General features: G+C 49.7%; 1 protein-coding gene across 1 annotated transcript; it reads left to right on the forward strand.

Moving 5' to 3' along the window:
* The first annotated feature begins 2 nt into the window (after positions 1–2).
* Positions 3–16061, forward strand: LOC112242145 (RNA-binding protein NOB1-like). Its single transcript, XM_042316257.1, is given in 10 exon segments — positions 3–63; positions 66–85; positions 337–469; positions 637–770; positions 3234–3305; positions 4277–4459; positions 5551–5805; positions 6108–6205; positions 9576–9720; positions 15600–16061. Coding segments are annotated over 10 exon segments (1350 nt in total). The 5' UTR covers positions 3–17; the 3' UTR covers positions 15864–16061.
* Positions 16062–16064: the final 3 nt, after the last annotated feature.

The raw sequence follows: 16064 nt of genomic DNA on the forward strand, positions 1-16064 counted from the left end.
GGACGTCGCTATCCAAGATGGCGGCTACCATGGTGGAACATGTTGTCGTAGACGCAGGAGGATTTTGAAGAAAGCACTTCTTCAGGTGAGGTTTAAACTATATCACATATCAGTAGAGATGTTCTTCAGGTGTTCCGTTCCCCAGGATCAGAAGTATTTAATACGAGTAACTTTTTATCACAAACTGCGTGCTTGATGTCAGGTCTGGATAGCTAGTTAACGTGGTTCATCCTGTTTAAATGGCCACATCAACATCATGTAGCTGCGTATATTATAATTTATACATTGCTGTAAATATTGCCCTCCCCCCAATATTTATATTTATTTATTTTGTAGGACATTGGGAAGAATATCTACACGCTGAAGGATGTAGTAGAGGAAATTAGAGACAAGCCAACCCGGAGGAGCCTGTCATTCCTACCATATCAACTCAACTTCAGAGAGCCGTACCCAGAGGACATCAGATTAGGTAGCTAAGGTTTTTAAATGACACATTTGGTCAGTTTTGGTTGTTTGATTTGTTGTACTGGATATTTGTTTTGTATACACATCTGCCTCTCCATCATCACCTCTATAGTTGTTGATGGTATTTAATGAATTGTGATGCTGGTACTGAGTGTTGAGGTCTCTGTTCAGTGACTGAGTTCTCCAAGAAGACGGGAGACTACCCCAGCCTTTCTGCCACAGACATCAAGGTGTTGGCTCTGACATACCGGTTGGAGAGGGAAAACGTTGGGACGGACCACCTGAAGAAAGAACCTGAGGTCAAGGTAAGACAGGGAACAATGAGGTCAAGGTAAGACAGGGAACAATGAGGTCAAGGTAAGACAGGGAACAATGAGGTCAAGGTAAGACAGGGAACAATGAGGTCAAGGTAAGACAGGGAACAATGAGGTCAAGGTAAGACAGGGAACAATGAGGTCAAGGTAAGACAGGGAACAATGAGACCTGAGGTCAAGGTAAGACAGGGAACAATGAGATGTGATCCCAAATGGAACTAGAGTACCACTATAGGAATAGGGCTCTGGTCTATAGTAGTACCACTATATAGGGAATAGGGCTCTGGTCTATAGTAGTACCACTATATAGGAATAGGGCTCTGAGGTCTATAAGAATAGGGCTCTGGGTAGTACCACTATATAGGAATAGGGCTCTGGTCATAGTAGTACCACTATATAGGGAATAGGGCTCTGGAGGTCTATATAGGTAGTACCACTATATAGGGAATAGGGCTCTGGTCTATAGTAGTACCACTGAGGTCATAGGTAATAGGGCTCTGGTCTATAGTAGTACCACGGGGAACACTAGGTCATAGGGAATAGGGCTCTGGTCTATAGTAGTACCACCAGGGCTCTGGTCTATAGGAATAGGGCTCTGGTCTATAGTAGTACCACTATATAGGGAATAGGGCTCTGGTAGTAGGAATAGGGCTCTGGTCTATAGTAGTACCACTATATAGGGAATAGGGCTCTGGTCTATAGTAGTACCACTATATAGGGAATAGGGCTCTGGTCTATAGTAGTACCACTATATAGGGAATAGGGCTCTGGTCTATAGTAGTACCACTATATAGGGAATAGGGCTCTGGTCTATAGTAGTACCACTATATAGGGAATAGGGCTCTGGTCTAGGTAGTACCACTATATAGGGAATAGGGCTCTGGTCTATAGTAGTACCACTATATAGGGAATAGGGCTCTGGTCTATAGTAGTACCACTATATAGGGAATAGGGCTCTGGTATAGTAGAATAGGGCTCTGGTCTATAGTAGTACCACTATATAGGGAATAGGGCTCTGGTCTATAGTAGTACCACAGGGCTCTGGTCTATAGTAGTACCACTATATAGGGAATAGGGCTCTGTAGTCTATAGTAGTACCACTATATAGGGAATAGGGCTCTGGTCTATAGTAGTACCACTATATAGGGAAGGGCTCTGGTCTAGTAGTACCACTATATAGGGCTCTGGTCTATAGTAGTACCACTATATAGGGAATAGGGCTCTGGTCTGGTCTAGGAATAGTAGTAGTACCACTATATAGGGAATAGGGCTCTGGTCTATAGTAGTACCACTATATAGGGAATAGGGCTCTGGTCTATAGTAGTACCACTATATAGGGAATAGGGCTCTGGTCTATAGTAGTACCACTATATAGGGAATAGGGCTCTGGTCTATAGTAGTACCACTATATAGGGAATAGGGCTCTGGTCTATAGTAGTACCACTATATAGGGAATAGGGCTCTGGTCTATAGTAGTACCACTATATAGGGAATAGGGCTCTGGTCTATAGTAGTACCACTATATAGGGAATAGGGCTCTGGTCTATAGTAGTACCACTATATAGGGAATAGGGCTCTGGTCTATAGTAGTACCACTATATAGGGAATAGGGCTCTGGTCTATAGTAGAATAGAATAGGGCTCTGGTCTATAGTAGTCTATATAGGGAATAGGGCTCTGGTCTATAGTAGTACCACTATATAGGGAATAGGGCTCTGGTCTATAGTAGTACCACTAATAGGGCTCTGGTCAGTACCACTATATAGGGAATAGGGCTCTGGTCTATAGTAGTACCACTATATAGGGAATAGGGCTCTGGTCTATAGTAGTACCACTATATAGGGAATAGGGCTCTGGTCTATAGTAGTACCACTATATAGGGAATAATAGGGCTCTGGTCTAAAGTAGTACCACTATATAGGGAATAGGGTGCCATAGGGCTCTGGTCTAAAGTAGTGCACTAATGTAGGGAATAGGGCTCTGGTCTAATGTAGTGCACTGAATAGGGTGCCATAGGACTCTGGTCTAAAGTAGTGCACTATATAGGGAATAGCCATAGGACTCTGGTCTAAAGTAGTGCACTAATGTAGGGAATAGGGCTCTGGTCTAATGTAGTGCACTGAATAGGGTGCCATAGGACTCTGGTCTAAAGTAGTGCACTATATAGGGAATAGCGTGCCATAGGACTCTGGTCTAAAGTAGTGCACTAATGTAGGGAATAGGGCTCTGGTCTAAAGTAGTGCACTGAATAGGGTGCCATAGGACTCTGGTCTAAAGTAGTGCACTATATAGGGAATAGCGTGCCATAGGACTCTGGTCTAAAGTAGTGCACTATATAGGGAACAGGGTGCCATGTGGGACACAAACCAGTGAAACAGACTAGTTATCACACAGAACCCTGAGTAAGTGTTTCAATAGGTCCACATCACAGCTTTGACATGTCGTCTGTCGTCAGGTCCAGGTGTGCAGTACAAGGAGACATCCAGAGGCTCCCGTTGGCGTGGCAGGGTTCCACTTCCCCTCAAAGGTACAGTATTTTAATGTATCTGTTGTTTTACCAGGTCAGTTGACTGAGAACACGTTCTCATTTGCAGCAACGACCTGGGGAATAGTTACAGGGGAGAGGAGGGGGATGAATGAGCCAATTGTAAACGGGGGATTATTAGGTGACCGTGATGGTTTGGGTGCCAGATTGGGAATTTAGCCAGGACACCGGGGTTAATACCTCTACTCTTACGATAAGTGCCATGGGATCTTTTAATCACCTCAGAGTCAGGACACCCGTTTAACGTCCCATCCGAAAGACGGCACCCTACACAGGGCAGTGTCCCCTATCACTGCCCTGGGGCATTGGGATATTTTCTTTTAGACCAGAGGAACGAGTGCCTCCTACTGGCCCTCCAACACCACTTCCAGCAGCATCTGGTCTCCCATCCAAGGACTGACCAGGAGGGTGGTCTGCTGCTGGTCAGAAACAAGCCACAGTGGGATACAGGGTGGTCTGCTGCTGGTTAAACACAGTGGGATACAGGGTGGTCTGCTGCTGGTTAACACAGTGGGATACAGGGTGGTCTGCTGCTGGTTAAACACAGTGGGATGGGATACAGGGTGGTCTGCTGCTGGTTAACACAGTGGGATACAGGGTGGTCTGCTGCTGGTTAACAGTGGGATACAGGGTGGTCTGCTGCTGGTTAACACAGTGGGATGCAGGGTGGTCTGCTGCTGGTTAACACAGTGGGATACAGGGTGGTCTGCTGCTGGTTAAACAGTGGGATAAGGGTGGTCTGCTGCTGGTTAACACATACAAATCAACTCTGTTGTTAACCAGAGTACTGATCCGTAAGCATGTTGAGATGTTAGACTAAGTAAATGAACAACCTACAAAGACATCTAGAATAACCATGTGAATGGGGAACCATGTGGGATGATCATTAGTACAAATCAACCACTTCTGTCAACATCTAGAATAATAGTTAAGAGTTCTCCTCTTCTCTCCAGAGGCCAGCTGATGGGCTGTTCAGTGGCAGACAGACACCAGCTGATGGGCTGTTCAGTGGCAGACAGAGGCCAGCAGCACAGACACAGCACAGCTATAACCCTCCAGAGATCGGAGAGTACAACAGCTTCCAGTTCTGGAGGAATCCTCTGCCCTGCTTCGACACTGACCTGCTGCAACTAGTGGTGAGTAGAACACACACTACCTCTGACCTGCTGCAACTAGTGGTGAGTAGAACACACACTACCTCTGACCTGCTGCAACTAGTGGTGAGTAGAACACACACTACCTCTGACCTGCTGCAACTAGTGGCTATAACTAGAACACACACACTACCTCTGACCTGCTAGTCGGTGACTAGAACACACACTACCTCTGACCTGCTATAACTAGACCTCTGACCTGCTATAACTAGAACACACACACTACCTCTGACCTGCTACACTACCTCTGACTAGAACACACACACTACCTCTGACCTGCTATAACTAGACTACACACACACTACCTCTGACCTGCTATAACTAGAACACACACACTACCTCTGACCCTAACTAGAACACACACACTACCTCTGACCTGCTATAACTAGAACACACACACTACCTCTGACCTGCTATAACTAGAACACACACACTACCTCTGACCTGCTATAACTAGAACACACACACTACCTCTGACCTGCTATAACTAGAACACACACACTACCTCTGACCTGCTATAACTAGAACACACACACTACCTCTGACCTGCACACTAACTAGAACACACACACTACCTCTGACCTGCTATAACTAGAACACACACACTACCTCTGACCTGCTATAACTAGAACACACACACTACCTCTGACCTGCTATAACTAGAACACACACACTACCTCTGACCTGCTATAACTAGAACACACACACTACCTCTGACCTGCTATAACTAGAACACACACACTACCTTTGCTCTGAGCCACAGTGTCCTCTGAGTAACATGTCATCAGGGTTCCCGTCCTACTGCAGTTGTTGCGGGGTTGAACCATGTGATGGAAACATTCAAACATTTGGACAGATTGACACACAGTCGTCAAAGATGGATTCACAATGATTCACTTCTCTCTCTCTCTCTGTCTCTCTCTGTCAATTCAATTCAAGGGCTTTATTGGCATGGGAAACGTGTTAACATTGCCAAAGCAAGTGAGGTAGAAGTGAAATAAAAATTAAATGAAATGTCTCTGTCTCATTGTCGGTGCTGATGAATTGATGTGGTCCTTGTTATTTACCTGCAGAACATTGAGGACCTGTCAATATCAGACACCGTCCACACAGAACCTGAGAGCGGGTCAGAGGAACACAAACACTCAAAGAATCATTCAGAGGAGCACGGCAGTGGATCGGAGGAGGAAGATGAGGAGGAGGAGGAGGAGGATGGCGGTGGTTGGATCACCCCTAGCAACATTAAACAGGTCCAGATGGAGACGGGGATCTGGGCGTCGCCTGTGGACGTTAAGGTGGCGTGTCTCACCACCGACTTCGCTATGCAGGTACTGAGGCCCAAATGGACCCCTTGATAGTGCACTACTTCTAATCAGGCCCCATAGGTAGTGCATAAGTAGTACACTATATAGGGAATTGGGTTCCCATTTGGGACTTAATTTAACCAGAATCTTAAATGTTAACTCATAGTTCAGAAAACTCCTCTTTGTCTACGTAACTGTCCCCGAGTGGTAATAGTTGACGCTGATGACTTAAAGTTGATTAAATTCTGTTGAGACCCCATTTTAGATGTATACATTCAGAACCATGCGGTTGGTCGACTGTTGACTGAAACTGGTTTGTTCAACAGAACGTCCTGATTCAGATCGGGCTCCATGTCCTCTCTGTGAATGGGATGCTCATCAAACAGTCCAGGAATTACATCCTGCGATGCCACGCCTGTTTTAAGTGAGTACCTCTTCCACCACAACGGTATAAAGTAGTGCACTATATAGGGAGTAGGGTGCCATAGGGCCTGTTTTACCCACAGCCTGGTGCTCTTCCACCAGAACGGTATAAACAGGGTGCCATGGGCCTGTTCCAACCTGCCTCTCCCATCTCTCATTGGTTTATAAAGTAGGGTGCCATAGGGCCTGGTGAGCTTCCACCCAACCTGCCTTCCCATCCCTCATTGGTTTATAGAAGTAGGGTGCCACAGGGCCTGTTTTAAGTGAGTACCTGCCTTCCATCTCCTCATGGTTTATAGAATAAAGAAGCACAGGTAGGGAACACTGCCTGGGGCCTGTTTTAACCTGCCTCTTCCATCTCCTCATTGGTTTATAAAGTAGGTACCCACAGGGCCTGGCGCGTGAACCTGCCTCTTCCCCATCTCCTCATTGGTTTATAGAATAGGTACCCACACTAGGGCCTGTTTTAAGTGAGTAACCTTCCTCCCATCTAGGGTGCCATAGGGCCTTTTTAAGCAGGTACCTCTTCCCAGAACTGTATAAAGTAGGGTGCCATAGGGCCTGTTTTAAGTGAGTCCCATCTCCTCATTGGTTTATAAAGTAGGTGCCACAGGGCCTGGCGTGAGTACCTGCCTTCCATCTCCTCATTGGTTTATAGAAGCAGTACCCTTCCACCACTGCCTGGCGGCGCCATAGGGCCTGCCTGAGTCCCATCTCCTCATTGGTTTATAGAAGTAGGGTGCCACACTGCCTGCGCGCGCCAACCTACCTCTCCCCTCATTGGTTTTAGAAGCAGGTACCCACACTGCCTGGCGCGCGCCAACCTGCGTTGCCAAGGGTACCTCTTCCAATGAGCCATAGGGCCTGTTTTTAAGTGAGTACCTCTTCCCATCTCCTCATTGGTTTATAGAAGCAGGTACCCACACTGCCTGGGCGCGCCAACCTGCCTCTTCCATATAAAGTAGTCCTGCCATCCCATCTGGTTTATAGAAGCAGGTACCCACACTGCCTGGCGCGCGCCAACCTGCCTCTCCCATCTCCTCATTGGTTTATAGAAGCAGGTACCCACACTGCCTGGCGCGCGCCAACCTGCCTCTCCCATCTCCTCATTGGTTTATAGAAGCAGGTACCCACACTGCCTGGCGCGCGCCAACCTGCCTCTCCCATCTCCTCATTGGTTTATAGAAGCAGGTACCCACACTGCCTGGCGCGCGCCAACCTGCCTCTCCCATCTCCTCATTGGTTTATAGAAGCAGGTACCCACACTGCCTGGCGCGCGCCAACCTGCCTCTCCCATCTCCTCATTGGTTTATAGAAGCAGGTACCCACACTGCCTGGCGCGCGCCAACCTGCCTCTCCCATCTCCTCATTGGTTTATAGAAGCAGGTACCCACACTGCCTGGCGCGCGCCAACCTGCCTTGCCAAGGGCTAAAATACCCAAGTCCTGCCTCTCCCATCTCCTCATTGGTTTATAGAAGCAGGTACCCACACTGCCTGGCGCGCGCCAACCTGCGTTGCCAAGGGCTAAAATAGAAGTCCTGCCTCTCCCATCTCCTCATTGGTTTATAGAAGCAGGTACCCACACTGCCTGGCGCGCGCCAACCTGCGTTGCCAAGGGCTAAAATAGAAGTCCTGCCTCTCCCATCTCCTCATTGGTTTATAGAAGCAGGTACCCACACTGCCTGGCGCGCGCCAACCTACGTTGCCAATGGCTAAAATAGAAGTCCTGCCTCTCCCATCTCCTCATTGGTTTATAGAAGCAGGTACCCACACTGCCTGGCGCGCGCCAACCTGCGTTGCCAAGGGCTAAAATAGAAGTCCTGCCTCTCCCATCTCCTCATTGGTTTATAGAAGCAGGCAGGTGCCATCCCTAAAATAGAAGTCCTGCCTCTCCCATCTCCTCATTGGTTTATAGAAGCAGGTACCCACACTGCCTGGCGCGCGCCACCTGCGTTGCCAAGGGCTAAAATAGAAGTCCTGCCTCTCCCATCTCCTCATTGGTTTATAGAAGCAGGTACCCACACTGCCTGGCGCGCGCCACCTGCGTTGCCAATGGCTAAAATAGAAGTCCTGCCTCTCCCATCTCCTCATTGGTTTATAGAAGCAGGTACCCACCGTGTCATCTCCTCATTGGTTTTATAGAAGCAGGTACCCGCCAACCTGCCATCCCTCATTGGTTTATAGAAGCAGGTACCCACCATGCCATCTCCTCATTGGTTTATAGAAGCAGGTACCTGCGTGCCATCCCCTCATTGGTTTATAGAAGCAGGTACCCACCATGCCATCTCCTCATTGGTTTATAGAAGCAGGTACCCACCATGCCATCTCCTCATTGGTTTATAGAAGCAGGGTACCACCTGGTTTTGCCAAGGGCTAACCGTGCCATCTCCTCATTGGTTTATAGAAGCAGGTACCCACCATGCCATCTCCTCATTGGTTTATAGAAGCAGGTACCCACCATGCCATCTCCTCATTCATTGGTTTATAGAAGCAGGTACCCACCATGCCATCTCCTCATTGGTTTATAGAAGCAGGTACCCACCATGCCATCTCCTCATTGGTTTATAGAAGCAGGTACCCACCATGCCATCTCCTCATTGGTTTATAGAAACAGGTACCCACGTGCCATCTCCTCATTGGTTATACCCACGTGGGTGATAGAAAGATTAAATGTTGTGGTAATACTATGAAAGTTTAGACGGAAATCATCCTATAAATTCAAAGATGAAAAAGCCTGGACGGAGGAGAGATGACTAGAAACGATTCGGTTGGCCGTTTTATGTGTGGATTCATTGTCGGAGTAGAGGACCTTGTGCATTTCAGGTAAAATAACAACTCAATGTTTATATCCCAGGACAAATTAGCTAGCAAGTGCAAGCTAACTAAATAGGACAAATTAGCTAGCAAGTGCAAGCTAACTAAATAGGACAAATTAGCTAGCAAGTGCAAGCTAACTAAATAGAACAAATTAGCTAGCAAGTTCAAGCTAACTAAATAGGACAAATTAGCTAGCAAGTTCAAGCTAACTAAATAGGACAAATTAGCTAGCAAGTTCAAGCTAACTAAATAGGACAAGCTAACTAGCTAAATTGCCATACATGTTTAATGCTTTTCGACCTGTCCCCAAATGAATGTCATTGGTTCAGTTTGTTTTGATATTGTCATCTCGTTTGGTGTCGGGGGACAAAATCCATTTACGCACGATGTCACAGCCGGTCTGGGTTCCGTGTCCGCAGTAAATAAAAACACCCGTTGATGTCACGAGGACCCGTTTTTAGTAATTAGACAACTTTTTAAATATTAGGAAACTTGTTCTCAACCTTGGTCTTTAAGAAGCTCAATTCAAACAGACCTTCTCTCTCTGTTGTAGGACCACCACCAACATGAATAAGGTTTTCTGTCCACACTGTGGCAACAGAACGCTGAAGAAGATAGCCGTGACTGTCAGCGAGGACGGAAACATCCAGATGCATTTCTCAAAGAACCCCAAAGTGCTCAACCCCAAAGGGAAGAGGGTAAGTGGATGAAATGGTACCAGACCCACATCATACTGTGGTAGGAAACATCTTCCACCCCAAAGGAAACAGGGTAAGTGGATGAAGTGGTAGGAAACATCTTCCACCCCAAAGGAAACAGGGTAAGTGGATGAAATGGTACCAGACCCACATCATACTATGGTAGGAAACATCTTCAACCCCAAAGGAAACAGGGTAAGTGGATGAAATGGTACCAGACCCACATCATACTGTGGTAGGAAACATCTTCCACCCCAAAGGAAAAGGGTAAGTGGTTGAAATGGTACCAGACCCCATCATACCCACATCATTGGGACCAGACCCACATCTTCAACCCCAAAACAGGGTAAGTGGATGAAATGGTACCAGACCCATCTTCAACTGGGGTAGGAAACAGGGTAAGTGGATGAAATGGTACCAGACCCACATCATAAATGGTAGGAAACATCTTCAACCCTAGTCAGTTGGAAGGGGGGATACCATCTAGTCAGTTGGGGAAAGGGGGGATACCTAGTCAGTGGGGATACCAGGTTGGGGAAGGAAACAGGGTAAGTGGATGAAATGGTACCAGAGGAAACATCTTCAGTTGGGGAAAGGGGGAAACAGGGTCAACATGAAATGGTACCCAGACCCACATCATACTGGGGTAGGAAAGTTGGGGAAAGGGGGGATACCTAGTGGTTGAAATGGGGGGGGACCCACATCATACTGGGGAAAGGGGGGAAACACCTTCAACCCCAAAGGGGGATAAGTCAGTTGGGTAAGTGGATGAAATGGGACCAGATACCACATCATTGGGGAAAGGGGGAACCAACCCCAAAGGAAAGGGGGATACCTAGTGGTTGAAATGGGGGGTACCAGAGGGGGGACCTAGTCAGTTGGGGAAAGGGGGGATACCTAGTCAGTTGGGGAAATGGGGGGATACCTAGTCAGTTGGGGAAAGGGGGGATACCTAGGAAAGTTGGGGAAAGGGGGGATACCTAGTCAGTTGGGGAAAAGGGGGGATACCTAGTCAGTTGGGGGAAAGTTGGGGGGGGATACCTACTAGTCAGTTGGGGAAAGGGGGGGATACCTAGTCAGTTGGGGAAAGGGGGGAATACCTAGTCAGATACCTAGTCAGTTGGGGAAAGGGGGGGTACCTAGTCAGTTGGGGAAAGGGGGGATACCTAGTCAGTTGGGGAAAGGGGGGGATACCTAGTCAGTTGGGGAAAGGGGGATACCTAGTCAGGGGGAAAGGGGGATACCTAGTCAGTTGGGGAAAGGGGGTACCTAGGGGGATACCTAGTCAGTTGGGGAAAGGGGGGGGATACCTAGTCAGTTGGGGAAAGGGGGGGTCAGTTGGGGAAAGGGGGATACCTAGTCAGTTGGGGAAAGGGGGGGTACCTAGTCAGTTGGGGAAAGTTGGGGGGGGGGATACCTAGTCAGTTGGGGAAGGGGGATACCTAGGGGGATACCTAGTCAGTTGGGGAAAGGGGGATACCTAGTCAGTTGGGGAAAGGGGGGGTGGGGAAAGGGGGTACCTAGTCAGTGGGGAAAGGGGGGTACCTAGTCAGTTGGGGGGAAGTCAGTTGGGGAAAGGGGGGTACCTAGTCAGTTGGGGAAAGGGGGGTAAGTCAGTTGGGGAAAGGGGGGGGTACCTAGTCAGTTGGGGAAAGGGGGGGGGTAGGGGGTACCTAGTCAGTTGGGGAAAGGGGGGTACCTAGTCAGTTGGGGAAAGGGGGTACCTAGTCAGTTGGGGAAAGGGGGGTACCTAGTCAGTTGGGGAAGGGGGGGGTACCTAGTCAGTTGGGGAAAGGGGGGTACCTAGTCAAAAGGGGGTACCTAGTCAGTTGGGGAAAGGGGGGTACCTAGTCAGGGGAAAGGGGGTACCTAGTCAGTTGGGGAAAGGGGGGAAGTTGGGGGGGGTACCTAGTCAGTTGGGGAAAGGGGGGTAAGTCAGTTGGGGAAAGTCAGGGGAAATACCTAGTCAGTTGGGGAAAGGGGGGGGGGATACCTAGTCAGTTGGGGAAGTTGGGGGGGGATACCTAGTCAGTTGGGGAAAGGGGGGATACCTAGTCAGTTGGGGAAAAGGGGGGATACCTAGTCAGTTGGGGAAAGGGGGGATACCTAGTCAGTTGGGGAAAGGGGGGGATACCTAGTCAGTTGGGGAAAGGGGGGATACCTAGTCAGTTGGGGAAAAGGGGGGATACCTAGTCAGTTGGGGAAAGGGGGGATACCTAGTCAGTTGGGGAAAGTTGGGGGGGGATACCTAGTCAGTTGGGGAAAGGGGGGTCAGGGGGTACCTAGTCAGTTGGGGAAAGTTGGGGGGGGGGTACCTAGTCAGTTGGGGAAAGGGGGGTCAGTTGGGGAAAGGGGGGTACCTAGTCAGTTGGGGAAAGGGGGGTACTAGTCAGTCAGTCAGTTGGGGAAAGGGGGGGGATACCTAGTCAGTTGGGGAAAGGGGGGATACCAAGTCAGTTGGGGAAATGGGGGATACCTAGTCAGTTGGGGAAAGGGGGAATACCTAAAGTTGGGGAAAGGGGGGTACCTAGTCAGTTGGGGAAAGGGGGATACCTAGTCAGTTGGGGAAAGGGGGATACCTAGTCAGTTGGGGGATACCTAGTCAGTTGGGGAAAGGGGGGATACCTAGTCAGTTGGGGAAAGGGGGGGATACCTAGTCAGTTGGGGAAAGGGGGATACCTAGTCAGTTGGGGAAAGGGGGGGGATACCTAGTCAGTTGGGGAAAGGGGGGGATACCTAGTCAGTTGGGGAAAGGGGGGATACCTAGTCAGTTGGGGAAAGGGGGGATACCTAGTCAGTTGGGGAAAGTTGGGGAAAGGGGGATACCTAGTCAGTTGGGGAAAGGGGGGATACCTAGTCAGTTGGGGAAGGGGGGGGATACCTAGTCAGTTGGGGAAAGGGGGGTACCTAGTCAGTTGGGGAAAGGGGGGATACCTAGTCAGTTGGGGAAAGGGGGGATACCTAGTCAGTTGGGGAGGGGGGGGGGGATACCTAGTCAGTTGGGGAATGGGGGGGGATACCTAGTCAGTTGGGGGGGGTACCTAGTCAGTTGGGGAAAGGGGGATACCTAGTCAGTTGGGGAAAGGGGGGGATACCTAGTCAGTGGGGAAAGGGGGGGGAAAGTTGGGGGGGGGATACCTAGTCAGTTGGGGAAGGGGGGGGGATACCTAGTCAGTTGGGGAATGGGGGGGGGATACCTAGTCAGTTGGGGAAAGGGGGGATACCTAGTCAGTTGGGGGTACCTAGTCAGTTGGGGAAGGGGGGGGATACCTAGTCAGTTGGGGAATGGGGGGGAAAGTTGGGGAATGGGGGGGGATACCTAGTCAGTTGGGGAAAGGGGGGGATACCTAGTCAGTTGGGGAAAGGGGGATACCTAGTCAGTTGGGGGGGGGGGGATACCTAGTCAGTTGGGGAAAGGGGGGATACCTAGTCAGTTGGGGAAAGGGGGGGATACCTAGTCAGTTGGGGAAAGGGGATACCTAGTCAGTTGGTTGGGGAAAGGGGGGGGGGAGATACCTAGTCAGTTGGGGAATGGGACAGGGGGGGTACCTAGTCAGTTGGGGAAAGGGGGGATACCTAGTCAGTTGGGGAAAGGGGGGATACCTAGTCAGTTGGGGAAATGGGGGGGGATACCTAGTCAGTTGGGGAATGGGGGGGGATACCTAGTCAGTTGGGGAAATGGGGGGGGGATACCTAGTCAGTTGGGGAAATGGGGGGGGTACCTAGTCAGTTGGGGAAAGGGGGGATACCTAGTCAGTTGGGGAAAGGGGGGTACCTAGTCAGTTGGGGAAGGGGGGGATACCTAGTCAGGGAAAGGGGGGGGATACCTAGTCAGTTGGGGAAAGGGGGGGATACCTAGTCAGTTGGGGGATAAGTCAGTTGGGGAATGGGGGGATACCTAGTCAGTTGGGGAAAGGGGGTACCTAGTCAGTTGGGGAAAGGGGGGGTACCTAGTCAGTTGGGGAAAGGGGGGTACCTAGTCAGTTGGGGAAAGGGGGGGGGATACCTAGTCAGTTGGGGAAAGGGGGGGATACCTAGTCAGTTGGGGAAAGGGGGGATACCTAGTCAGTTGGGGAATGGGGGGATACCTAGTCAGTTGGGGGGGGATACCTAGTCAGTTGGGGAAAGTTGGGGGGGGGTCAGTTGGGGAAATACCTAGTCAGTTGGGGAAAGGGGGGATACCTAGTCAGTTGGGGAATGGGGGGGGGTACCTAGTCAGTTGGGGAAATACCAAGTCAGTTGGGGGGGGGATACCTAGTCAGTTGGGGAAAGGGGGGGATACCTAGTCAGTTGGGGAAAGGGGGGATACCTAGTCAGTTGGGGAAAGGGGGAAAGGGGGGATACCTAGTCAGTTGGGGAAAGGGGGGATACCTAGTCAGTTGGGGAAAGGGGGGGGTACCTAGTCAGTTGGGGAAAGGGGGGGATACCTAGTCAGTTGGGGAAAGGGGGGATACCTAGTCAGTTTGGGGAAAGGGGGGATACCTAGTCAGTTGGGGAAAGGGGGGGGATACCTAGTCAGTTGGGGAACAGAATGCATTTAACTACCTTGTTGGGTAACAGTGGGTTAACTGCCTTGTTCAGTTGGGGCAGAACAACAGATTTTACCTAGTCAGTTGGGATTCGATCCAGCAACCTTTCTGTTACTGGCTCAACACTCTAACCACTTGGGGGCTACAGTTGGGGAAAGGGGGATACCTAGTCAGTTTCTCCACTCTAGTCACTGGGGAAAGGGGGATACCTAGTCAGTTGGGGAAAGGGGGATACCTCAGTTGGGGAAAGGGGTGGATACCTAGTCAGTTGGGGAAAGGGGGGGATACCTAGTCAGTTGTACAACAGAATGCATTTAACTACTAGGCTAACCTGCTCAGGGGAACAGGTTAACTGCCTTGCTCAGGGGCAGAACAACAGATTTTCACCTAGTCAACCACTACACTTCTAACCACTAGGCTACCTGCTGGTTACTGGCTCAACACTCTAACCACTAGGCTACCTGCTGGTTACTGGCTCAACACTCTAACCACTAGGCTACCTGCTGGTTACTGGCTCAACACTCCAACCCCTAAGCTACCTGCAGACTAGCTTCTCCTCTGTTACTGCTACAGACTAGCTTCTCCTCTGTTACTGCTACAGACTAGCTTCTCCACTCTGTTACTGCTACAGACTAGCTTCTCCACTCTGTTACTGCTACAGACTAGCTTCTCCTCTGTTACTGCTACAGACTAGCTTCTCCTCTGTTACTGCTACAGACTAGCTTCTCCACTCTGTTACTGCTACAGACTAGCTTCTCCACTCTGTTACTGCTACAGACTAGCTTCTCCACTCTGTTACTGCTACAGACTAGCTTCTCCACTCTGTTACTGCTACAGACTAGCTTCTCCACTCTGTTACTGCTACAGACTAGCTTCTCCACTCTGTTACTGCTACAGACTAGCTTCTCCACTCTGTTACTGCTACAGACTAGCTTCTCCTCTGTTACTGCTACAGACTAGCTTCTCCTCTGTTACTGCTACAGACTAGCTTCTCCTCTGTTACTGCTGCAGACTAGCTTCTCCTCTGTTACTGCTACAGACTAGCTTCTCCTCTGTTACTGCTACAGACTAGCTTCTCCTCTGTTACTGCTACAGACTAGCTTCTCCTCTGTTACTGCTACAGACTAGCTTCTCCTCTGTTACTGCTACAGACTAGCTTCTCCTCTGTTACTGCTGCAGACTAGCTTCTCCTCTGTTACTGCTACAGACTAGCTTCTCCACTCTGTTACTGCTACAGACTAGCTTCTCCACTCTGTTACTGCTACAGACTAGCTTCTCCACTCTGTTACCGTAGCTTATTGTAAATTGAGGTGGAATGCTAATCTAATGTCCGCTCTCTGTTCCCCGTAGTACTCCCTGCCCCTGCCACAAGGGGGCAAACACGGCAGCAACCCCCACCTGGTGGAGGACCAGCGTTTCCCCCAGCAGCGCGTGTCCCGTAAGGCCCGCCAGAAGACGGACGTCTTTAACCCAGACTACCTGGCCGGGGGCGGCTCACCTTTCTCTGATCACGACATCTACAGCCGCTCTGCCAACCTGCACATCACAGACGGCGCGGGAGGAGGGGGTCGGAGGCGGGCCAACCCCAACGCTGCCCGCAAGAAGAAATGTTGAAGAATCGGAAGCCATTTTCTACAAAATTACAATTTTTTTTTTTAAAGGTAAACTTAATGAATTCCAGGTTCAAATAATGTCATACAGTAACTAAACTACCAGGTTTGTAAAAGCCTGACGGTAATTTGCACTTTCAAGGCTTGTGTCTAACCTGCTCTGACATTTGATTGGTCTAATTAAAAACACAGTTCAAGACGCCTC

Source organism: Oncorhynchus tshawytscha, unplaced genomic scaffold (assembly GCF_018296145.1).
Source record: "Oncorhynchus tshawytscha isolate Ot180627B unplaced genomic scaffold, Otsh_v2.0 Un_contig_4953_pilon_pilon, whole genome shotgun sequence".
Lineage (NCBI taxonomy): Eukaryota > Metazoa > Chordata > Actinopteri > Salmoniformes > Salmonidae > Oncorhynchus > Oncorhynchus tshawytscha.